Genomic DNA, 24948 nt, shown 5'->3' with positions numbered 1-24948 from the left:
ATACAATGCACAGCATAAAGCTAAGGAGATTCTACTCAGCAAAACTAGTAAAAGTTAAGCTAGGCAACTCAGCGGCACAGGGGCCTGCGGTCGTCGAATCCTTGTGTCGTGCAACAAATTGGCAAGAATTCCTATGCTCCTGCTGGATGAAATGAAATGTAATGAGAGTTACAAAAACCAAAATCGACTCAATCATTGGCTGTTTGTGTGTAGAATTTTTAAATAATTTTTAACTATTATTTTCAAAACTGATCGATTTCCAATGAAGGTAGCACGCTTGGTTCGAGAAAGCGATAGAAAGAAAGAGATTGTGTGTGTGTGAGAGAGAGAGAGAGAGAGAGAGAGAGAGAGAGAGAAAGAGAGAGAAAGAGGGCAGGTGTTCCGGCATTTGATGCTACCAAGATGTAAGGCTATTCGCATTGAAAGCGCGTATCCTTGTTATACGTCGGTTTAGTCGCTGCGTGCGCGTGCGTATGTACTGGTGGGTTTGGATTTTATACAACTGTACATGAAGCTGTGTATGAAGGAATGTACGTAAATTGTTTCAACGCAGAGGATCGTATCGTAGGTCACGGGAGCGGAGTGTTGCAAATCATCGTATGCTACGGGTGGCAAGGGTATACCGAGTATCAGAACACGAGTAGAACACCAGAAAGATGCAAAGGGAAAGAGAGAAAGAGAATGCCCTCGTAGCAGCCGCGCAAAGTCTGTATTTATTTAGTTTGTCGAATCAGAGCGAGCGCCATGTAGTAGACGAAGCAGTCTGCATATTGTTGCCCTGTTCTGTTCTGTGGGATCCGGATCCCGGTTATCAGGGGCCTGGCTGCCTATATACTGATCTGAATCTGGCTGCGTCTTCGTTCTGCTTAGGGAAGGTTTAAGGAGGAGGCAGGGGAAAGGGTTGCATGGCACAAAAGCGACACAGAAAGAAGATATATTAGAGATATATATATATATATACATATGTATCTGTGAAAACATATATAAAATATACATATATCCGTTTAGAGGAAAATAAAGTTGACCGCAGCCAAGTAGATGCTGAGAATGAGAAACCGGAATTATCTTTGGTGTTTCTGTGTTGACCTTCGCTGGGGGATACGCGCGGAGGCCGGATTTGTTGTCGTTCGCCAGGTCGACCAAGTATTGCATTGCCCTGAGTGTTGTGACTGTGTGCCACCGTCTACGGTTCAGCAACGGCGGCAGCAGCTACGACAGTGAGAGTAATCGAGCGCGAGCGAGAAGCGCATGGTACCGGCAGCGGCGGCGGCGGCGGCAGCGTTGTTGCTGATATTTATAGCAGCAACCCCACGAACGTTCGCCAACGTCCCGAACCCCGAGCACAGTGAACAGTGAGGCTGCTGGCGGCAAACGGCACAGCGTGGTAGGACGATCTGGTTGCGTTGTTGGGGTGCGCCGAGTTTTGAGCCAGTTGAGCAGCGAAGCTAAGCGAGGTGGCTCGACAGTCGTTGTCGCCCGTTTGTGGTGCTCGTGTTGGCACGCCACGGGTTCAGCCAGGACGGTTGGCGTATTCGCGGTTTTCCCCCTTTTTTTTTTTTTTTATTTTGAATCACGTGTCTGTGTGTCTGTGAGGGGGGGGTCTATATGCGTGGCCATCCCCTAACGGCGAACGTGTTCGAAACCGCGCGGCACAAACCGTCACAACAAACCGCGTCGTAGTCACGGAGGAAACCCAAGTGCCGCGATCTCACCGTGTGGTGGGTGCGTAAAAGCGCACGCGTGTGTGTGCGTGTTTCGTTTGATGCGTGGAGCTTGGAGTGTAGCGGAACAGGAAACACGTGCTCAACTGGTGACCAAAGAAAACATCGAAATCTCTCCCTGCTCTCTGTCTCCGTGATCAACCACCACGACAGTTGGCGTTCAACTCTGCAAGCCGAATACAATCAACCCGGATTACGATGGCAACCGCAACACCGCCGGTCGTCGACGGGCTGGCGACCGAGCGACGCATCAGGGTGGATGAGTACGTTAACCCGTTCGTCCTCCGGCTCGATCTGACCGATCCGTGGGAGAAGCTGAAGGTAAGGGCACATGCGGGGTCGTGCGGGCGGAGCTGGTTGGTTTAATTCCGTGGCCATTCTTCCCATAGACCTACCTGATGACGATCTTTGTGCTGCCGGTACGGGCGGTACTGATGGGAGTGTGCCTGGTGGTGGCGTGGATATTCGCATCGATCGGGCTGTACGGGTTAACGGACAAGGAGCGCCGCTCCGTACCGATATCTGGCTGGCGACGGTAAGTGGCGTGACGCACGTGATGTCCGTAAAAAAAAGCGGAAGCACCGGAGCACGATTTCGCGGCGAAACCGATCAGCCGACCAGCTAGTGACCTTTATACCGGCCGCGCTATCGGTCACGCAGCTCTGCTCGCGTGCAAACCCGCTCGCACACAGTCCGAGCGGGCGAGAGGATAGTGGCTTATCTTGACTTCCGAGCCGGCATACGTCATGGCGTACGGGTGGCGACCCTTATCGGCAGTGAGTTTGTCGCCACCGCAGAACATGTGCGTTTTGGATTTTTGAGGCAGCGAGACGCCTTGAGAAGGGGGTATGGCTAGACGCCCCGAGAGAAAGGAAAAGACAGAGCGAGAGAGGAATTGCGAGAATGAGAGAGAGAGAGAGAGCGAGAAAGAGAGTGCGGTTGTTTGGCGACCGACAAAGTGGCGTGATCCATCGCGCAGCCAATGTGGGTCGTAGACGAAGGCTGTCTGCTGAGATGTAGAAAAACCGGCTTACCCCACCTCACTCTTCCTTTCCACCGTTCCATTTCGTACCCCGGTACGTACGTACACCGGTTACACAGCAAAACACAGAGCGATGCTGTCGGGCGTTCGCATCTTTTTTTTTCTGGTTTCGGTTTGCGATTGCACACCCGCGGAAAAGCCGTGGGGAAATCCAAATTTTCCTACTCTCGTTTTTCTTCCCTCTCTCGCGCGCGCTCTCGTGTAGCGTGTAGCTCCGGCTTAAATGTTCACTGCGGGCCCCAAACAAACAAAAGCACAGTACACCCTGGGCGCGATGGCGTCGTACTACGTCGAATGGCGTCGTGGACAATTGTGGTTGAGGTTATGGCAGGTTAGGTCAGGGCGCGTTCACGTGTGGTCTGACTGAGAGACAGACAGAGAGAGGAGAGAGAGAGAGAGAGAGAGAGAGAGAGAGAAAGTTCCTAAGATCGTGCCTAAAATCGTGTCCCTTCCCCGTGTTCCTCTCGACACATTCCAACACCACCACTCGAAAAAAAAAAAACAGGGAGATGCGCGAGCTGACGGCACTGGCTATGCGGGCACTGTACGCGTTCGGTTCGTTCCACTACATCAAGGTGAATGGGGAGTGTGCGTCACCGCGGGAGGCCCCGCTCGTGGTGGTCGGGCCCCACTACAGTCTGTTCGATTCGATCGTCGTTGCGTTCTGTGGCCCATCGACCGTGGTAGCGAAGAGTAAGGCGGCCGACCTACCCCTGATAGGCAGTAAGTAGGACATGCCAGGACGCAGGGATGCAAGGCCAGCGAGACCCTTATACGCATACACACTGCCCATTCCCCCCCCCCCGCAGAGATCATCGACATCACGCAGCCGATCTACGTGTGCCGGGAGGATCCGAACTCGAGGAACCTGACGCGCCACCTCATCGTCGAGCGTGTCATCTCGAAGGAGGACTGGCCGCAGATCCTGATCTTCCCGGAGGGCACGTGCAGCAACGGGAAGGCGGTGGTCCAGTTCAAGCCGGGCGCGTTCGGGCCCGGTCTGCCGGTACAACCGGTCGCGATCCGCTACACGAACCCGCTCAACACGGTCTCGTGGACCTGGGAGGGACCGGGCGTGTAAGTAGTAGCATCCTCCGTACCGAATCCGTATTCCTTTCGCCAACTCACTCACAATTGTCTCTCTCTCTCTCTCTCTTTCTGCAGACCGGTGCTACTGTGGCGTACCCTCACCACCTTGCACACCGGCTTCGAGATCAACTTTCTGCCGGTGTACTATCCGGACGAGCGCGAGCGGAACGATGCGAAGCTGTATGCGCGGAACGTGCGCGACCGGATAGCCGCCTCCCTCGGCATACCCGGCACCGAGCATGGTCTGAACGATTGCCGCCTGATGAACTACATGATCGCGATCGGTATGCCGTACTACGCGTGGAGCCATGACATTGCCAAGATGCGCCGCTGGCTCAGCCTCGCCGATGGTGCGGTCGAGCGGGAGCTGCTCGAACGTGAGGCACCCTTCACCGAGCGGAACGCGCACCGGACGATGGACGCGTTTGCGGCGAGCCTCCGGATCCTGCCCGACGATGACTCAGCGCGGATACTCTTCCAGATCTTTACCAAAGTACGTACCGTACCGGCGATCAATGACGAATCAATTAGAAGCCCATCGCTAACGTACCCTTCCGCAGGATAACGAACCACACGGACGCACGGACACGATCGACATGCGCCAGTATCTGCTGCTAGCCCTCTTCCTCAGCACCATCGGCAGCCCGAAGCTAGCGTTGCTCCAGCAGCTGTTCAAGGTACGGTTGACAACCGGAGCACCGGAGGTGGTATGGTCACGCGCGTTTTTCTACCATTTTCACCTTGCTTGCTTGCCCGCAGCTTTACAGCACCGACAGGTGGCGAGTGTCCAGCGAGGGTTTGTATCGGGCCGTGCAGCATCTGTCCACCATCACACGCGCCCAGTGCGATCAGCTGTTTACCAAGGCGGACACACACAATTTAGGCTTAATTACCTACGGTAAGCGGAACGACGGACAGAGGGGTATTTGCGCAGCAAAATGTGTGCAAAACCTCATTTTGCCTCGCTGACAATTTTCAAATGTTCTATACATGACAGCCCTCTCATAGAGAACTCATATAATGATTACACATCCCTGCTACGTGATCATTTTTAGCTGTGAAGTGGAAGGATATAAACAGCGGAAATAGGTGCGTCGCGCCATTCTTGTATAAAAAAAAAAATTATAGTCAAGATAACAGCCTGTTCTTGGTAAGCAGGAACATCTACAAATCTGGTAGAATATTTTGCAGTGCTCTTTTGGGTTTAAAGTTGAAAAGTAATCACAGCTTTTTTTTTTTTATCAAAAATGAACCTTCGCAAAAACACATGAAAAAGTGAAAATTTGAACTTTAGTTTTCTGAAAAGCCCGGCAATGTCCGGCAAAAATTCAGATAGCATTTGAAAGAGTAAGGTCTCTAGAATATAAAACCAGTTTGAAATTATTCCCCCCGGGTTCCCCTTTTCCAATTTTTCGTGATTTTTTGTGAAACATGGTGTTTTCAACGTTTTTCGTCTAATTGCTGTATTTGCTTTTACTCTCTAGCAGTTTCTTGGTGATAATTGTGCCAGATACTTAGAAAATGCTCCAAGAAGGTTTTGGACAACATACTTCAATATGCTGAGCAGAAATTAGCTCAACTTTTTTCTGAAATATACAAAATGAAGGTGTTTGAAAGGAAATTCTGCGATTCAACGCAAATTTCAAGCGAAGATATCATCTGGATGATTTCAACATTGCTAATGATTCATGGTTACAATCTAGACTGAAATTAATTTTTTTTTTGGGTAAGGCAAACGCTATAAATGGGCGACCCCCAAGAGAAATTACAAAAAGTTAAAGAAGAGCAGATTCATGACAAAAAAAAACGTTTTCTTGCTAATATATGCTCGAATTGCTAGAAAACATTATATTTTACCGGTTTCAATCGAATATCAATCATATTTATAACAAATAATAACATGATGGGGTTTTGGGCCGGCCGGTTTTTGGCTCAAATACCCCTCTGTGCGACGCCCACAGTGTGAGCATTTCTCATGTTGTCTACCCTTTCCCTTTTCCCTGCCCCGCAGATCAATTCGAGGCTAGCATTGGCTGTCACCCGATTCTCATCGAGCTGCAGGAGCTGAACGAACCACCACCGTACGCTGCACCACCCCCAGCGCCGGGCGCTAGCTAGGGGCCACATCTCGCCGCGCAGTGTGTTTCAGCTGCTCCCGTTTGCTGCTTGTTCTGGTTTGGATCCCCCTTTATTAGCATCCAGCAGTCCAGCGCGCCCTCTAGTTTGTTTTTGATATATGATACACTCACGCACGCACCTACATATACATCCACACGCGTTACATATGTTTAAGCTAGCTCTAGTGATCAGTAAAGCGTATAGGATGGCCCAGTATCCGGTCTCGGCAGAACGGTTTTTTTTTTGTTTTTGGTGGATCTTCCTCGTGATGGCGTGGTACTGCTCGGCGGTTTCGGGGCGTTACGTGGCGTGTTCCGGCTCGACATCGTACTCCTCGATGCGGCAGACGAGTGGTACGTCGCGCAGCTGGGGTAGATGGCGGGGCGCGTGTACGGCGACGTGATCGTCGACGAGCTGGCGCCGATAGCGGTGCCACCGGAGCTCGAGCAGAAAGTGCCGGAACAGCCGGTCCCGCGACGGTTGCCGCTGCTCGAGAAAGATCCGGATACGGTGCCAAACGTTGCCCCGGTTCTGCTGCTTCTCCAGCAACCAGTAGCGCGGTATCAGCAGACACTGGACACGGCTGCGGGCAAACACGAGCCGGTCGACCATGTGCTCCCCGATACCGAACACCGAGCCGCGGCTGTACGTGGCCAGATCGAAAAAGTGGTGCTCGGCCGACTGTTCCCGGTGGGTGGCCTCGTGTGTCCTGCAAATGAGCGGGAAAGGGTGGGTGGTGGGTTCGCTTAACAGGTTTTAAGAGGAGGAACCTACCGGCTAGACTCATCATCATCATTATCCTGTGCGCGCGCCGGTGTTGTTTGCTGCCCGGGATTGGGAACCTCTTCCGCTGTGAGACGGTGACGCCGGCGCCGGTGGAAGCGCGTAATTTCGTCCTCGATCGGGAGGGCCCGGGTGAGCCGGTAGTGGAACGCGCCGGTACGGTGCGGCTCACGGTACCGCACTAACCGCAAACACTGCAGCAGCCCGCATTCGCCGCTCAGCACGAAGTGCGCATAGTTGACCGGGGCCTGCCCTTCGACGAACACCGTCTGGTCGGGTTCGTACTGGCGGATGTGGGCCCGGTGGCAGCAGTCCCGCCGCTGCTCGTCCGACCAGCGGTCAAAGTAGGAGAAGTGCGCCAACGCACCCAACAGGTCCGCATCCCGCGCACGGCCGGAACTCAGCTTGAAGACGGAGCGTTTGTGCCTTACTGTTACCACCTCCGAAGACGCCCAGCTGCAGACTGGCACTCCCAAGCGGCACCTGCTGCGGTAGTGACGGCTCGTATGGTGGCCACTCCCCCCACCCGGTGGTATCGCGTGCATCGCATCGTAAGTAGGTTAGTTTGGTTTTTGGGGATGGTGGAGCACATCACCCCTTTCCATCCTGTACGACCTTGAGCAGCCAGTTGGAATGGGGGTTGTCGATCTGCGGCGGTGTCACGCGATGGATGGTGGAATCAATCGAATCGCGAGTAAAAATTTACGAGCAACCGAATCGGAAATACCAGGCCCGAGGGGGGAAGAGAGAGAAAGAGAGAGAGAGCGAAGAGTTCGATTTGGCGCCGATACGCTTGCAAGCAGGCCACGCACGTGCTTGATGGAGGTGCCAGGTGATCCACAGGATCCGTACATTTGAAACATGCCAGCGAAAGGGGAAGATAGATAGATAGTGAGAAAGAGAGAGAGACCGTTGGAATTTGATCGGATGTGCCTGCAAGTAGGCAACATTATTACACCGGTTGAAACCGATTGCCAGGGGGTTGGAAAAAGGGGTGCGATTCTTTCCTTAAGGGAAGACCTCGGTATTTTCGAGCCAAGAAAAGGCCCGTTTTTAGCGATTTTTTGTGACGTAACCATTCAACTATACTTTTTCAAGTAAATGACATAATTATCTACAACTTTTGAAGAATATTTCGTATTGTTTTGAGCAACATTCATTGAAAACTGAATCCACGCCATCAAATTTAGGCAGTCGTGTCTTCGAAAAGATACTTTTTTCTGGTGCCCATCGTAGCTGCGTGACGGGTCATCAGAAAAATACAAATCGATACTCGTTTGAAAGATGTTAAGTTTATCTAGGTAGCCCCGGAGAGTTTTTGTTGATATTCCTATTTTTCGATTTTTGGCAGATTTTTGAAGTTGAAAATGTGGTGCTTTTTGCGATTCTGCCAATAACAATGATCTTTACATAATTGTTAAATAAAAAGTATCAACAATTTTAATTATATATTAACGGGACTACCAGGCAAAAAGTGTACAGCTTATGTGTAAAAAATTTCAAATGGAACGGTTCAGTAGTTGCTACGGTACGATTTGAAAACCGGGGCACCGACGGGCACCGACTTTGAAAACGTTGATTTTTTGGGAAACGCTCTTCAAAGTAGCGAGCTGCATAGAGCCTTGTATGAGAGGCGAATTTTCAAAAATCTATAACTTGGTCAGTTTTTCCTCGATTGATCCAAAACTTTTACACAATGTTCTTGAAAGGATCAGCATTCAGGGAAAAATGTTAAAAATATGTGTCACAAAATAAAATTAAAGTGGGTTAGTGTAGTCCTGTAGAGAGTGATGAACAATGCAAAAACATTCACGTGAAATAATAAAGAAAAGGCAAGCCTGTGGTGTATCCTTGAGTGTAAACACTATCGTTACCTCTAACGTTTATTACAAGCTAATTCAGCGCTCCCGCTTGGCCCGCCCCATCGTCCCTACTACGTATAGCCTGCTACTACTACTTTTGTCAAAGTCGGAAACGTCTCGAACGTGCGGAATCGGATGCCGGTGTGTCGGATATTGTCGAGCGACCGAGCGAGCCGAGCCATTTCTTACCTAATAATCTCCCCACGCGGCACCGTGGGTAACATGGGGGGGGGGGGGGGTTGGGGGTGGGGGTGGGAGTAAGAGTATTAAGAGGAGAAGATAACCCCCGTTTCCTTCCCGCCTGTGCTTGCTGGTGATCGCCAACCAGCGATGGAAGGGATGCCATGGAAAGAAAAACCAAGAAAGACTCGTCGCTTCATTTACCAACCGAATCTTTCCGATACCCCACTCACCCTCCTCGACCTCCCCCCCCCCCCCCCTGGTGACCCATGCCGTGTAATGCTTAAATAACATGAAAACGCATTCGTGCGAGAATGAAGAAAATTCGATGATATGGGGTGTGTGTTTTTGTTTTTTTCGGGTGTGCGTGTTGTGCGTGTGGTATGAAGGGGTTAGGGAGGGTGGAGGGTGGGCAGGGGTGAATCGAGCTGAGCTGGGTGAAGAAGGAGGCTGATGCGGTAGCGTGAAGCCATTGGTGGCGAGGCGGAGAGCAGACGGGAAAAGGCACAACTCAAAAGGGGTGAATGGGGAGGGGACCAATAATAAATATGGCAGAGCGATCCCAGAGCCACACACCGCACACACACCGCACACACCGCCCCAACACACTCGACGATGCATGAAAATCCGGTAACCCCGGGATAAAAAGGGGGTGGAGGGGGGGGGGGGTGGAAAGGGGGATGAGGGATGCTGTTCCCTTGCTCTCACTTCCGGAAGAGCAGCTGCCGCTGCTGCTCCGGACTCAGCTTGGCGAACATGCTCTGGGAGGAGGCCTGCGGGATGCCGTGGTTGAGGGCGAGCACCTTGGTGATGATGTTGAAGTCCTCGGCCGAGCGGGACGTGATGCCGGACTGGAACAGCAGGTTCTGCAGGTTCTGGCTGTCGCTGAGCGGCTGCGACGGCCGGAACGGCACCTGCTGCTGGTGCTGGTGCTGGTGGTGGTGGTGGTGTTGCTGCGGAGGAGGTCCAAAGTTGAGACCAGCGTTACCGGTCGCCGGTTCCTGGCGGAACACCCGGTTGCGCTGCTGCAGCGGCAGGAGCTGCTGGTCGAATGGGCTCGGTCCGGCCGCCGCCAGCGGTGCTAGCTGCAGTGGTGGCAGTACCGGGAACAGGTTAAACGGTTGGAACGGCTTCAGTGGCAACGTTTGATCACGGGCTAGCTGAGGAGGTAGTAGATTCTGCTGTTGAGGACTGATAGCCTTCACCTGCTCGATCGAGGTCGTCGTCTTTGGACCTTGGGCTTGCTGCTGCTGCTGCTGCTGCTGCTGCTGTTGTTGCTGGAAGTCAACGGCTTCCTTGAAGGGAAGCTGCTGCTCCACGGAGATGGGAATCGGTTTGCCACCGGGCAGGCTCACGCTCGGGATGAACTGGACGGCCGGGCCCGGACGCGGCAGTTCCTGGATGAAGGTTGGCTGCGGTGCTTGTTGCAGTGGCTGTTGCTGCTGCTGCTGTAGAGGTAGTGCCTGAGGCTTGAATGGTCCTTGCTGGAAGAGCTGCTGTTGCTGTTGGAACTGTTGCTGCTGCTGCTGCTGACGGAATAGGCGCTGCTCCTGCTCGAATCGCTGGAGGCGCAACCGGGTCTCTTCCTCGAGCCGCTGCTTCTGCTGCAGCAGCTGCTGCTGTTGCTGCTGGATGATGGCCTGCTCCTGCTGGATCTTGGCCCGCAGCAGCTGTTCCTGGGCGCGTTGTGCGTTCTGCAGTGCGATCAGCTGCTGCTCCAGTAGCCGCGTCTTCTCCTCCAGTGCCCTGGTACTCAGTGGAACGAGTGGTGTCAGTAGCGGCGGACTAGTAGGCTGAAATTCGACGGCACTTTGGACGGATGGTAACTGCTGCTGCTGCTGCTGCTGCTGCTGCTGCTGCTGCTGCTGTTGCTGTGAAGGTGACGTTTGCTTCGGTGGTGTCTGCAGTAGCGGTATGACGTTCCGTGGTACACCGAGCTGATCCTGCTGCACGGTGAAGGCGGCCACCAGCGGTGCTTGCTGGATTTTCACATCCTCCGACTTGACCTGCTCAATGTTCTCGCCATCCTCGTTGTGCGTCGGTGCCTCAGTGGTCGGCCCCGGCCGGCCGGTACTGGTGCTCACCGTCGTTGTCGTCGTCGTCGTCGTCGTAGCCGTGACGTCAGCATGAGCGACGACCGGGAGCGCCACCGGTGTACCCGGTGCCTCGGTGATGAGGGCTGCCACCGGTACGATTTCATTGTCCGCTTCCTGCTTCGGAGGGCTCAGATTAACCTTTGGTTTGGCGATGATGATCGTTTTGATGATTTCATTGGCATCCCCCTCATTACTGGCCACCGGCACGCCCTTGCCCGTCTCTGCCGTTGCTAGACCCGGGTCCGTATCTTTGTTGCTACCGCTGTTGCTGCTGCTGCTGCTGCTGCTGCTGGTATCGGCCGTAGCCACGTACGTGTGGTAGTCGATGTTGCTGGCGGGCAGATCGCTGAGCTGACCGTTCTCCTCCTCGACCGTGCTTTCCTCCAGTATCTCGTCCAGGATCGTGGTCGCGTAGTTCTCCTCGGTCGTGTTGGCCTCACCGAGCAGTTCCTGTTCCTGCCTTTCCTCCTCCTGGCGCTCCTTCAGGTGGCGCAGGGCGCGCAGCAGCGCTTTGCGCAGCGCCGGATCGATGTTGAGCTTCCGGTCGTTCGCGCCCTCCTTGGCCGCCACCGTCACCACTAGGACGGTGCCCAGCAGGGCCAGCAACCACACGCACTGCTGCCCGGGTTCAGATCCAGATCCGGAACAAGCACCAGCAAAGAGGAGAACAGAAGAAGAAAAGAGAAAAACAAAATGAAGAGGTTGATTAGCTTTTGACAGCGAAGGCTAATTTGAGCCAAATGAAGACTAACTTTTGACGATTTTTTTGTGAAGAAATCATTCAATTTTATGTTTTTCGAATGGATGTTTTACTAAGCAACAACTGGTAACGAATATTTAGTTGCATTTTGCGGAAGCTTTATTACACAATCGATGAAGTTGGCATCATGCCTTTAGAACGGCGTGTCTTCGTAAAGGTTCGATTTTTTTCCGGTGCCCATCGTAGTCACGTGCCGGGTCATCCGAAATATACAAATCAGCGGCTGATATTTTGCTAGACTATAAGTTTATCCATGGTTGCCCCGTCGAGTGTTTGTGAATTTTCAATTTTTCCGATTTTTGGCAGCATTTTCGAAGATGAAAAAGTGATGCCTCCATGCAGCTCGCTTCTTTGAAGAGCGTTTCCCTAAGAACCAACGTTTTCAAAGTCGGTGCCCATCGTACCGTAAAAACTACTGGACCGATTGATTTGAAATTTTTAACACATAATCTGCACACTCTTTGCCAGGTAGTCCCGTCGCGATATCATAAAAATTGTTGATACTTTTTTTCAAAACAAATCTTCAAAAATCGTGTTTCTAGGCAAAATGACAAAAAGCATCACTTTGTCAACTTCAAAAATTTGCCAATAATCGAAAAATAGAACATTCAACAAAAACTCTCCTGGGCTACCTGGATAAACTTATAATCTTTCAAAAGAATATTGATTTGCATTTTTCTGAAAAGCCATCACGCAGCTACGATGGGCACTGTTTTTGGTACGAATCAAAAGACTTGGCCCTGAAAACATAAGCGACGAACCCGGTTTGATCATTGTGATCACTTTGTCAACTTCAAAATTCTGCCAAAAATCGAAAAATTGAAATATCAACAAAAAATCTTCGGGGCTTCCTAGATAAACTCATAATCTATCAAGCGAGTATTGATTTGTATTTGTATGATGCCCCATCACGCAGCTACGATGGGCACCGTAAAAAGTATCTTTTCGAAGACACGACTGCCTAAATTTGATGGCATGGATGAAGTTTTTAATCAATCTTCCCCAAAATAATACCAAATATTCTTCAAAAGATGCAGTTTAATATCCCATTCACTTGAAAGGATAAAGTTGAATGGTTACTTCACAAAAAATCGTCAAAAACAGAGAGAGAGAGAGAGAGCGCAGTAAATCGCCCATCCCTGTCTCTGGCATAATTCCGATGCACAATGAATGCACTCGCCCGCCCACCCCGTTGGCGAATGTTGATTGCACAACCACCGTTCACCCCCATCGCCCCATTACGGTCCGGTTGTTCGTCGCGCTAGTAGCAATGCAATCAGTGCCAACGCACCTGAATGGGATGAATCGCGACAACGCAATCGCAAACCAAGCCGTGGCCACTATCGGTGGCTGGCTATCCTGCCAGCAAAACGCTGCACGGATAATGTGCGTGCGTGCGTGCGTTCGGTCTGGATAAGTGGATAAGCTGAGATGGCGCCAGCTGTTGCTGGTGTTGCCGGTGCCATTGTATCGCACTGTCTGGTGTGCATTAACAACACCAGCTAGCGCCGGGGTAATAATCGCGTACTGCGCTGTGTGATTACCATTCTCGACATTTCTTCTCGTCAAACCAACTCGGTCTCTCTCTCTCTCTCCCAGTGTCTCTGTTTGCAAACAATCGCAACGTCAAGCTTGAGCTGCTGAGAAGAGCAGCAGCAGCGCATTGTGTGCGCGGTGCGGTTGGTGCAGGGCAAGGGACTGGGTCAGGCATCAGCCTCGCCGACTGCCAGCGGCTGTGACAACACCGTGACAGGTCCCTGGCCGGCCCGTGCGCGTCGCTCGGTTGATTTGACATCATAGTAGTTGTCACTTCATTAGAGTGCAGCTAGATGCATCGCCCCCCCCCCCCCCCGCTCCCCTGCCCCCTCTTTTCTCCCAGAAAAAGTGGTGAAGCAAGGGGAAGGTCATCCCCTTTTTGACACCTCCATCCCCCCCCCCGCCGTGAGGGGCGCCATCTTTAGCGCATCTCTTCGGATGCAGATGGAGGGTGAAAGCGTGGAATGGTACACCGGCAACATTGGGGTGGCCGGGTGCTACATAATTACCTCATTACTCCCGTTCCACACCCTCCGCCCGCCACACTCACTCTCTCCGGTGGTCTGCTGGCCGGTTTGGCACAAAGCAAGCAGCAGCAGCAGCAGCAGCGGCAGATCGACTGGTACCATTACACAGCGTCCCGGCAGATGCGCTACACTGCCCCTCTTTCTCTCTCTCTTTCTCTCTCTCTCTCTCTCTCTCTCTCTCTCCTCGCCTCACAACCCACTCCGCACATCGCCATTTGGCGTCCTGCTCCGATGAATGCACCGTTCATTAGCGCTAACGAATGTGTCGGTGCCGAAAGGTGGGAGGGGGGGGGGGGGGGAGGGCGGTATAGGACCGATGTTGAATGCTGCAAAATAAGGATGTGTGGTGAGGGAATGGGCTGGCGGTGGTTTGATGAATTATCACTACAGGAAGCAGGCAAGCGGACAAGCAAGACATCATCACGCTCCGTTACGCTACATTTCGGGTGACCGGGAGGGGGCTGGGGAGTATAGGTTGATAAATATGATGTGCCCGCCTGGGCCTGGCCCCGGGTGTATGTGTCCCGGGACGAATGATTGTATTCAAATTGCCTCGCCGGGGCCCTCCGGAGTAGTAGGTACGGGAGGCAGGATGCGACTGCGACTGGACCTGGAATGTTATGCAACCTGTGGCAACATTCGCTATCGCCGCGGTGCCTGCCGTGGTCATCGAATTTTTCGCTGCCATTACGGTCGAAGGTCGCTGGGCGAGTCGAAGAGGTGAGGCTTTCTCCTCAACCGCGGCGACGCGCAGAGGAGTATTTGAGCGAAAAACGTTGCCAATAATAATAACGTATGAAACAGTAAAATAATAGGATGTTTTGTTGCAATTCTATGAACATATTATGTCGATAACTTCGGTTTTTTCGATCGGTTTTTGACCATTTTTTGTAACGTATCCATTCAATTTATTTTTTTCAAATAAATGGCATATCAATCTACAACTTTTGAAGAATATTTGGTATTGTTTTGAGCAACATTCATTGAAAAATGAATCCGTGGCATCAAATTTTGGTAGGCGTGTCGCCGCAAAGGTACTTTTTACGGTGCCCATCGTAGCGAAATGACGGATCATCTGAACTATACAAATTGATATTCGCTAGAAAGATTATAAGTTTATCTAGCTATTGCCAGAGAGTTTTGGTTGATATTCCAATTTTTCGATTTTTGGCAGATTTTTGAAGTTGACAAAGTAATCACAATGATCAAACCGGGTTCGTCGCTTATATCTTCAGGGCCAAGTCTTTTGATTCGCTTCAAAAACAGTGCCTATCGGAGCTATGTGATGGGTCATCAGAAACATTCAAATCAATATTCTTTTGATAGATTATAAGTTTATCCAGGTAGCCCCGTCGAGTTTTTGATGAATTTTTTATTTTTCGATTTTTGACAAATTTTTGAAGTTGAAAAAGTGATGCTTTTTGCGATTCTGCCATAAAGAACGAACTTTACAGATTTGTTTTGAAAAAAAGTATCAACATTTTTTATGAAATCTCGACGGGACTACCTGGCAAATAGTGTACAGATTATGTGTTAAAAGTTTCCAATCGATCGGTTCAGTAGTTTTCACGGTACGATGGGCACCGACTTTGAAAAGGTTGGTTCTTAGGGAAACGCTCTTCAAAGAAGCGTTCTGCATGCATTAAAAAATCTGTATCTTTGTCAGTTTTTCCTCGATTGATCCAAAAATTTTACACAATCTTCTTGAAAGGATCGGCTTTCAGGGAAAAATGTTAAAAACATGTGACACAAAAAAAATTAAGTATCGAAGCTCCCCCTCAAGTTGATATCGCGGCCGCAATCCATCTTCACTTGAAATCTGCTTCGAATCGACAGAGTTTCCTTTTGGCCACAGCACCTCACTTAGCTATTTTTTTACACTACTCTTTGATTGAGTTCGGTATGACAGTGATATCATCTGGTAGAATAATTGAAAATTATCAGCAAAGCAAAATTTGAAACCCAAAGAAAAAAAAACAAATGCAAAAATGCGGAGTTTTGGGCCCGCGTTTTGGCTCAAACACTTCTCTGTGCGACACCGACCAGACTGTCTTGCTGCCTTCCGGTCTGTGGTGGCATCATCGGGCTGGCATTAGGCGATCGCGGGACTCATGTCGTCATCGCTGCCGTCAATCAACCGTTTGCAGTGAGTAAAGGTGCGCGTGCGTGCGTGCGTGCGTGCGTACGTGCGATGATGATGATGTTCACCGACGTAATTAATCCGAAATCCGAGCCAACCGAGCGCACCGCGTAACGCCATCGCCACGGAAGCCATATTGATTTGAAAAACTCTCTCAAAAGAGGCAAACTGGGGGTAATGGCAACGGGAGGGAACCGGCTGGCATGTAACAGCCTGCGTGTTGCTGGTGCTGCTGCTGCAGAGCGGCAGAGATCGAGGGGGGGGGGGGGGGGGTATCAAAGGGAGTGCCAAAATGCCGGAGTTCTCGGAGTTGACCCCCCGGGGGAGGATTCTGCCACTAGTACTACGAGTGGATAAGCGGATACTCTTACTGGTAGTACTAGCCGGGAGTATAGTGGCAGCTCTGTAGCGCAAATTGACAAAAAAAAAAAAAAATCCCAAAATTAAAAACAAAAAAATAACGGAAAAACGAAACTCTAATTACTGTTGGGTAATGGCGCCGCCACCCCAACTGTGTTTCCGTGTGATGATGGCCCAGCTGGGGATGCACACGAACCCCCGTCACCCCCACCCCATCGAATCCATCTCGCTTGGCAGCCAGATCACGGCTGGCTCGTGGTTAGAGGTTAGAGCCCGGCCATTACCGTCCGGGGTGATCGTGACACGCCCGCCCGCCGACATGAGCATGATCGGCGTCAAATGTCAAAGCTCAAAAGGGTGGGGGGGGGGGGAGGAGCGGTATGACAGCTCGCAGGCACACAGACACAAGCGCGAAAGGACGTGACGCGACCTTAGGGGTTGATGTTCAGCCCCTGGGCGGCCGCACTAGTACGGCTATCATCTCGGCGTAACCTCCCCCCCCCCCCCCCTCCGGCCCCCCGGGAGAGTATCATCATCACCATCATTATCACGGGCGCTGCGGCGACGCGCCGCATTCTCAACACTATCATTAGCATAATTCACAGCCCTGGCCAGCGAAGGTGGGAAAGTTGATGTTGATTTGTGTTGATTTACACCCCCCCCCCCCCCCCCTTTGCCCGGACCGGAATGCCTTACGTCAGTCCGAGGGTCCGGCCGAGGTGTGTCCACGGTGCGCACTTTCGGTTTCGATGGATGGTGCGTGCGAGTGCGAGACGCTCGCTAATTTTTTGACGAGCTTGTTTACGAGTGACTAGCACCACCACGGCAGGAGGTGAGAGGAGTTCAGGGGTCACGACGTGGCCACGTGTGGCCGCGTCACGCCGCATAATGAACAAGATCGTTGCTACGGGGCTACATTGCATTGGTGAGGATGATGATGACGATGATGATGATGATGATAGTTCCAACAGCGTTAGCCAAACTTTCACCCAAACCAATGCGCACACACAGAGACGCATTCGACGTCAATCAGTCAGTGTGCCAGACCGGTCTCTGGGGTGGTTTACTGCGTAAAGCGTACCCATTTCCCCCTGGATCTGGTCGCCGGATGATGGAGATGCTGTGATACGGTGCGAGAGGAAAAGGGAGCCAATTAGCTTCTGCCTGTGCGATCGATCGCACGACCACAGCAGCAGCAGCAGCACCAGCAGCAGCTACCTGTAGTAACCGAGTTCTCAAAACCCTGAGAGCCCTGCTCAGCCACTGTTTGACATTTCTGTGCGCACACGGGCGCACGAGCTCCGCCATGGCTGCCCATGCATGGCTCGCGTAATCGAGTCACGAGTGAGCAGCAGCAGCAGCAGCCACAGTTGACAGTTTACATTCTCGGCGCGGCGCTGCACACGCCGACGCCGGTACTACAGGAAGCATCCTCATCCTCGAAAGCAACCCGGATCTGATCGGTGCCGTACCCGAGTGCGCGCCCGTGGCTGGGCTGGGCTGGGCGGAAAGGGAGAGGAAACTTTCTCTGAAACTGGCAGGCGGTGGGTGAATCGTTTAGTATTTTGTTGTGAGATCTCTACCACCGCGCCATCAGTGCATCTCTCTCTCTCTCGCTGTGTCGTGCAAAGCAAAGATGTCGTCTTGGTTGAGCTTGTTTGTTGTTTGATTAATGCTCGAATCGCACATTATGCTAATGCACCCCCCTCTACCCCTTGTCACAATAAAGGGAGACGCAACTGGAGAGAACCAAGTAACAAACGAACCAGCACTTTCCTTTTACGCATCTTCGTATCGACAGAAACAGAGAGAGAGAGAGAGAGAGAGAGAGAGACAGGCGTCAGATTGGGGTCCCTATTGCAAGACTGTCGTCCTGCCTGGAACATTCGAGTACGAATAGGGGTATCATTATGGCGCGAAGCTACGTTGAAAACAAAACATTAGGACCTTATTGTGATTCGTTCGAGAAATGTTTGCACTCGAACAACTCATTTTGCGCCTTAGCGGCGCCTGTTCGAGCTTCCCGTTTTGTGCAACCTCCCCTCCCCCGTGTGGGAAAAGGATGCGAACTATTTCACTCGCAACGAACGAGCAGGTACACGGCATTAAAGCATGGAACACCTTAAATTTGGCCGGGCACTCTTCTACTCACTGCAGTGCCCCTAGTGGTCGCTTTGCTACTCTGTTGGTGTCTTTTTCAGGGTTATAGTCTTCTCTTTTAGTGATAAATAATTTGCCAAAATCGAACCATACCTTCAAAAGCAAACTTTGTACAAAGAAGAATGCCTGGAAAAGATCATTCTACCTTTTATTATGTCTCTCAAAGGTCCTGTTGAGTTTTGGCCCGACTTAGCAGGATGTCATTGGAATAGAAACAACAGCATTGATTTCATACCAACAATCTTCAATCCACCAAATTGCCCACAGTGTCGTCCAATACAATTATATTGGGCTATTATCTACTAATATCTAATAAAGACTAAAGAAACAATGCAAAATGATTAAAAATCCCACGCGGAATGTACAAATGGTGTGAAAAAATGGCCAATGAGACTTCTTCCACTAGTGTGCAGCAAATGATGAGTCGCATAAAACCAAAAGTGCGCAAATACATACGAAACGATGCACAATAATTGTATCCCTATTTTTTATCGATAGCTAAATAAAATACCTACAAAATGACACCTTTGCCATGTGTATAGCTTATTTCTGGCCTGAGCTGTGTCCTGTTTTATGCGGCCAAATTTAAGGTGTTCCATGCTTCCATTGGGATTTTCAAACGGCAACAAACGAATTCAACTGGGTAGCAGACTCGACTCGGGCTCTCGGTCGGAGTGTCGTTTCCTTTGTTACCCGGAAAGCCTAAGCCAGCTAGGAGCACTATATAGCTCTGACTGGCCTCTGAGGTGGCCCCCGGAATGGGAACTGTTGAAGGTTCAATGACATCCAGGCGGCGCAACAGGCAAGCGCGCTTTAGTAGCGCTAAGGTAGTTCTGATGGGAGGAAAGGCTTAGCCGACGAAGGTTCTTACGCCCCCCCCCAGAGGAAGCCCTTCGAAAGCGAAACTTTGACGTAAGCGCGGCTCCCGCTTATCGCCTCAATTATCGTTCTCTCCGGGCTTTCTCGTCGTACGGGCCCGGTGATTAACTTTCGTTTTCCGCTGCTGCTGCTGCTGCTGCTGCTGCTGCTAAGGCTGATGCTGTGCCCACGTTCTTGCGGCGCGTTCCTGCGCAAGTTCGGTAGCGTGGAGCGAGTTTATTATGTGAAGGAATGGAATGGAAAAAAAAAGGGGGAAACGGTTCTCGCGCGCATGCCTCGCGCCTGCCGGCAGCAAGGTCAGCGCTGAGGGAGAAACGAGGAATTTTCGAGCCCTTCTTTTCACCGTCTGCTTTCGGCCGTTCTCGGCAGTTTGATTCTTGACGGAGTTTATCGATTCAACAAACTCCACCCAGCACTGCCGTTTCCCTTTCGGTGCGGTGGGCGCACTTTCACCTCGGGGCAGAGCATGAACGAACGAGGCCAGGCCAGGCAGCAGGCTGGCTTCTCCGAAAAATAAAAGAAAAAGAGGGAATACCATAAATGGGACCTGGCCACCAACCAAGTCCAAGTGGTCCCGTCTCTACTGCCAGGCCGCCAGTGCTCGATCTCGAACCGGCAGTGCTGTACCCGTGCGCCAATCACGCACGCACACACGCGTGCACAGCGTTACTCAACACATCACCGCTCATCCGTTCGCTCGTTAGCTCGTGTGCAGTGCATCTGCCAGGTGTCTGCCGCTGCCTTTACGTCGTGCGATCGTTTCCCCCCACCCCCCTCCTCGGTGCGCACACCACGGGATCCATATTATAAAATAACCAAACGGTGCTGCTATTCCCAGCACCGCGCTCACCAGGATGATGATGATGATGATGATGATGTTGATGACGAACACGTCACGATGTGTGATGCTGGTGCCCCCCCACACTCACTCTCTCTCTCTCTCTCTGTCGATCAAAACTGAACCAGCGAGGGATGCATAAAAAGGTAAACAAACGTCAGCTGTCAGATGATGCGTGGTGACGCGACGTTGTTGCGGTGTGCGGGGCACGGTGTGTGCGTTATGAAAAGCACCAGCGAGCAGACGAGCAGATACTAACCAATCGTGGCAGTGCTGCTGCTGCGTAATATGAGCCTTTGGATGCTGCGTGCTCGCTCCCCGGTGATGCCGTCACATCACACCGGGTCCGGGCCCTACCCGGGGCGAGAGTGAAATTGTTTCTGTTTTTTTTCCTCTTCATTTTCCGACACAACAATCCGAAGCCACCGAAGCCAAAGGCAATAGAATTGAACCATCCCCCCCCCTCCTCCTTTAACGATGCTGGTGCGTCTGGCGCGCGCGCGTGCGCGTGCGAAACGCGCATTGTATTACGCCACCGCCGCCAAACCGCGTGCGGCTTCACATGCTGCAGCAGCCCCCCGGTTTCCCTCGACCCCGCAATCTGACCTTCCACACTTTTCCACACGAAAAAAGGAGAAGAAAAAAAGAAAACAGACAACAGCAGCGGCAGCAAACGAAAAGCAACGCACCACCGCCAATGAAGATGAAAATTATGAGACCTGTTGCTCGCGGCTGGCTGGGTGGGTGTTTTGTTTCTTCGTTTTTTTTTTTCGTGGTGTTACCAAAACCAGGATGGCAGGGGTGGAGGTGTATTATGCTGCATCATCACGCATAAGACAATATCGGCAACAGAGCAGCTGCTCCGGCGGCCAGGCCGGGGCTGTTATTATTTTTTTAACGGAAAACAACGGCCCAAAAGTCCCCCCCCCCCCTCTTTCCCCGAAAAGGCGGAAAGAACCTGAACCAATGCTACGCGCATCATTCCGTGGAGAACCAGAAAGAGTTCGATTTGTAATGTGTCAAAGGGACGGTGGTTTTTCCAGCGATGGAAATTGCCCCCTCCTCCCTCTCTCTCTCTCACACAATGGCGAACATGATCCGACGATCCGAACGCTGGAGCAGCGCCTAGCGATGTTGCTGCCTGGCTGTCCGGTTGAGTAATGGCTAATGGCGTAGTTTAATAAATTATTACCCAACGTACGCCCGTCTCCGCCATCAACCACCACCACCACCACCACCACAACCACCACAAAAACAACAGCAGCCGGGAATGCTGGAGGTGTAGCGGGCAAAACAAACAAACGGTCACCAGGGCCCCATTGGCGCCGTTAATTGTCTTCCGCTATTACCGCGCTCTGTCCAGCGATGTCCACGGGATTAAATATTTGGTCAGCTCCAGAAAGATGCACGCTACGAAGGCGGGGGCGTGCAGCAAAACGGTGCGCCAGCAGCGCATCCGCAGCGCACTGGTACCAGTTGTGCTGCGGTTGAAAGAAAAAAACAAAAAAAACCGTTCGATTTCGGCATACCGCGTGGGCGGCTGGGACACCACTAACCTTTTGCGCGCCGCTTTCTTCCAGCCCAGCCCAGCCCAGCCCGTGACCGATTGTCGGCTGTGGGCCTCGCGGCTGTGTGGCGCGGATGGTGCGGGCAGTGACTTTTCAAATGTCAACACACCAGGGGCCCGGGGCCGGAATTCTGTGGCACGCCGTGAAAACCCGGAAACCCTGGGGGGGGGGGGGCACTGGCGGCGATCGTCCTGCGTGCGTTTTACTTTGCGTTTTGTCGCCGTTCGTCGTCGTTGTTTTCGTTTTTCTTTTTGGCTTCCGGTTTTGCCCGTGTACCCGTTTGGTCAATCAAGCTGAGCGCACTCCAGCGGGCCGTGAAATCGATTTTCCCTCCGATTTTTTTTTCTTCTCACAACCAGTCAACCTCCTAACCGCCTCCCGTAGCCATTGTTGGTGTCTTTAAGGGGGGACTTTGGTAATTTCGGGCCAAAAATAGGGCCGTTTTTGACGATTTTTTAGTGACGTAATCATTCAACTTAATTTTTTCAAGTAAATGGCATAGTGATCTACAACGTTTGAAGAATATTTGGTATTGATTTGAGCAACATTCGTTGATAAGTTAATCCGTGGCATCAAATTTTGGTAGACATGTCGTTGAAAAGGTACTTTTTACGGTGCCCATCGTAGCGACATCACGGGTTATCTGAACTATACAAATCGATATTCGTTAGAAAGATTATAAGTTTATCTAGATAGTTCCGGAGATTTTTTGTCAATATTCCTATTTTTCGATTTTTGGCAGATTTTTTAAGTTGAAAAAGTGATGCTTTTTGTGATTCTGCCAAATAAAACGAACTTTACAGATTTGTTTAAAAAAAGGTATCAACAATTTTTATGAAATCTCGACGGGACTACCTGCCAAAAAATGTACAGATTATGTGTTAAAAATTTCACATCGATCGGTCCAGCAGTTTTTACGGTACGATGGGCACCGACTTTGAAAACGTTGGTTTAGGGAAACGCTCTTCAAAGTATCTTTCAAAAATCTGACTTTCAAAATTCTGTATCTTTGTCCGTTTTTCCACGATTGGTCCAAAATTTTTACACAATACTCTTGAAAGGATCGGCTTTCAGGGAAAAATGTTAAAAACATGTGTCACAAAAGAAAATTAAATACAGCGAAGTCCCCCCGTTAAAGCGAATGACAGAGCACTGAGCCCGCTGGACTGGAAGATGCCCCCCAGGAAACCGAAGATGAGGAAGGGCGGAGAGGGTCTTCCCCTGACAACTGGTAAGACGCTTGCCGCCACCATCGCCCCAAAATGTCACCGAAATCCCACGCTCGAAGGGACGGGCCCGGGGGGGGGGGGGGTTCGTCGCCGCCTCCAACCGTACCGTTGAAGTCTTTCGTTTTGTGTCGGAGGGAAAACGCGGGTACGAAATACGGAACCCGGCTGGGAAGGACACTCACCGTTAGCCGCATCGCTGGGGCTTCTCGTTGGGGTTTGCTTTGTTTTTTGTTTTGTTTTGCGGTTGTTTTGGCGACTGCCTGCACGACAGCGCACAGCGGCACAGAGGTTTGTTGATGTTGATGAACCGAACGAACTGGCTGGCTGGTGGCTTTTGATAGATGATGGCACGATCCGTTGGCGCGACACGCGGGAAGCCAAGTCCTTGGACCCTGGCACACTGGGAGTTTTTTTTTCGAGAACTTTAAGTGTTTTAATAAAGGGCACTCACAGTGACAGTGCACACACACGGATGCACACCGGCAAGAAGATCACACCGAGGGTACCGGGGATGGGCGCGTAGCTACCCTCATGTACGCACGCACGGACGCACTCAGACAGCGCACAACTACACCGAATACACTCGCTCTGGGATGGGAAGCCAGCGGATGCAGTGGCTGGCTGGCTGGCTAGCTGGCTGGCTGGTTCCGAAAAGCCGTGGAATTGTTGGCGCGGCAAGCGTCGCTGCTCGACTGAAACGGTTGGCCGGGTGGGCGCGAGATTTTGTTGTGTTGTGAGGACGCCAGGCGTCAGCGATCGCGAGCCAGCATCTCGCGCATCTGCAGCAAGAGAGAAGAGAGCGCGGAGCGCGCTAGTAAAAAAAAAAGAGACAAAGAGCAAGAAAGAGAGAGAGATTTAGGCGCGTGTGGTGGGTCCACCAGCACCAGCATCACTGTTCCCCCTCCCCTCCCTTCCCCTCCTCTCGCTGGTACCGTGTGCGCAGCCCTGATCCAGTCCGACGGACGGACGGACGGACGGACGGACGGATTTCCATTCCGTCCCCGGGGTGTGGCTTTCGATCGAAAATGGCATATAATGACGATGATGCTGGCAGTGGAGTGGCACTGCTGGAGCTCGCTGGCATCCAAATATCTACGATGCTTTTTGTTTTTGCCTCCCGCCGCTGCTGCCGCCACGACCGCAGGACACTGAGGGCGCCCCTGTCCTCCTCTGTCTCTAATATTGGACTTCAATTCGGAGCCAGTCTCTCTCTCTCTCACTCTCTTTATTACCCTTTCCTTCAAATAGGGATACCACAGGGACAGCGCCGCGGAACGATGATGATGGTGATGATTTGCTACGGGATTTCCTCCGGGATTGGTGGGTTGCTGGGGCGCCAAAGCTGCGATGCTGCGGGGCAACCAACAACACGCCCTACGCGCAGCAGGAATGCAACCGGGAAAGGGTCACAACAGCAACAGCAACAACAACAACAACAACTAAAATGACATACCACTAACGGGATCGTCTGCAAACGAGGCACGACTGTGTGGCGAGAAGAGTGGCAGTGGTCTTTTTCTTAGATCTGTTTTTCTTTACAAGAGCTCACAACATGCAGCACACACAAACCTACATAACACCAGTATGTAATGGCATCTGCAGCCGAGAAAACGAAACAAAAAAAAACAATGAAACACTACAACAACAACTGAAAAAATGCATTGATTTATTGAACAACTATTTACCTCTCTACTGGAAAAGTACCGGCTCTAGCTAGTGACAATTTAATGGTTGAAATTCATTATCCCTTAGCAACCTTCGAGGCGCTTCGAGTTTGGGCGCTGAAGGGGGGACTTCGGTATTTAATTTTTTTTTGTGACACATGTTTTTAACATTTTTCCGTGAAAGCTGATCCTTTCAAGAGTATTGTGTAAAAGTTTTGGATCAATCGAGGAAAAACTGACAAAGGTACAGATTTTTGAAAGATACTTTGAAGAGCGTTTCCCAAAAAACCAACGTTTTCAAAGTCGGTGCCCATCCAGTACCGTAAAAACTACTGGACCGACCGATTCGAAATTTTTAACACATAATCTGTACACTTTTTGCCAGGTAGCCCCGTC

The 24948-nt window shown here is 51.3% G+C and overlaps 4 protein-coding genes across 6 annotated transcripts in view; 2 read left to right on the top strand and 2 right to left on the bottom strand.

Moving 5' to 3' along the window:
* Window positions 1-183, top strand: part of LOC126579751 (lysophosphatidylcholine acyltransferase-like) — a 9566-nt gene extending 9383 nt beyond the window's left edge. For both annotated transcript variants that reach the window (XM_050243302.1, XM_050243301.1), the window contains exon 9: window positions 1-183. This exon is cut by the window's left edge and continues 1259 nt beyond it. The gene's annotated coding sequence lies outside the window, so the exon portion shown is untranslated.
* A 1163-nt stretch (window positions 184-1346) lies between these two features.
* On the top strand, window positions 1347-6186 carry LOC126579839 (lysophosphatidylcholine acyltransferase-like). Its single transcript, XM_050243483.1, has 8 exons — window positions 1347-2042; window positions 2111-2256; window positions 3269-3486; window positions 3573-3840; window positions 3928-4345; window positions 4413-4529; window positions 4612-4750; window positions 5864-6186. Exons 1-8 carry the CDS (start codon window positions 1920-1922, stop codon window positions 5968-5970), a joined length of 1536 nt encoding a protein of 511 aa, XP_050099440.1. The 5' UTR covers window positions 1347-1919; the 3' UTR covers window positions 5971-6186.
* Window positions 6187-6270: 84 nt separating this feature from the next.
* On the bottom strand, window positions 6271-7298 carry LOC126579736 (uncharacterized). The gene is made up of 2 exons (XM_050243287.1): window positions 6783-7298; window positions 6271-6651 (listed from the first exon to the last, which is right to left on the bottom strand). The coding sequence occupies exons 1-2, from the start codon at window positions 7296-7298 to the stop codon at window positions 6271-6273; spliced, it is 897 nt and encodes a 298-aa protein (XP_050099244.1).
* Window positions 7299-8632: 1334 nt separating this feature from the next.
* LOC126579620 (transcription factor SPT20 homolog) lies at window positions 8633-23563 on the bottom strand. 2 transcript variants are annotated; one of them, XM_050243097.1, is made up of 2 exons: window positions 23071-23563; window positions 8633-11509 (listed from the first exon to the last, which is right to left on the bottom strand). In XM_050243097.1, the coding sequence occupies exons 1-2, from the start codon at window positions 23080-23082 to the stop codon at window positions 9500-9502; spliced, it is 2022 nt and encodes a 673-aa protein (XP_050099054.1). In that variant the 5' UTR covers window positions 23083-23563; the 3' UTR covers window positions 8633-9499. The 2 variants fall into 2 exon arrangements, with proteins under 2 accessions (XP_050099054.1, XP_050099055.1); XM_050243098.1 differs by having other exon boundaries at window positions 8633-11506.
* Window positions 23564-24948: the final 1385 nt, after the last annotated feature.

The sequence above is a fragment of the Anopheles aquasalis genome, chromosome Y, assembly GCF_943734665.1.
Source record: "Anopheles aquasalis chromosome Y, idAnoAquaMG_Q_19, whole genome shotgun sequence".
NCBI lineage: Eukaryota > Metazoa > Arthropoda > Insecta > Diptera > Culicidae > Anopheles > Anopheles aquasalis.
The sequence above is the reverse complement of the archived record's forward strand: the minus strand, read 5'-3'. Positions and strand labels throughout refer to the sequence as shown.

Coding starts and splice junctions, on each gene's coding strand:
- LOC126579736 (XM_050243287.1), bottom strand. CDS start 7,298: ATGCACGCGATACCACCGGGTGGGGGGAGTGGCCACCATACGAGCCGT. Junction 6,652..6,782: donor CCGGGCAGCAAACAACACCG/GCGCGCGCACAG, acceptor CACCGGGAACAG/TCGGCCGAGCACCACTTTTT.
- LOC126579839 (XM_050243483.1), top strand. CDS start 1,920: ATGGCAACCGCAACACCGCCGGTCGTCGACGGGCTGGCGACCGAGCGA. Junction 2,043..2,110: donor ATCCGTGGGAGAAGCTGAAG/GTAAGGGCACAT, acceptor TTCTTCCCATAG/ACCTACCTGATGACGATCTT. Junction 4,346..4,412: donor TCTTCCAGATCTTTACCAAA/GTACGTACCGTA, acceptor ACCCTTCCGCAG/GATAACGAACCACACGGACG.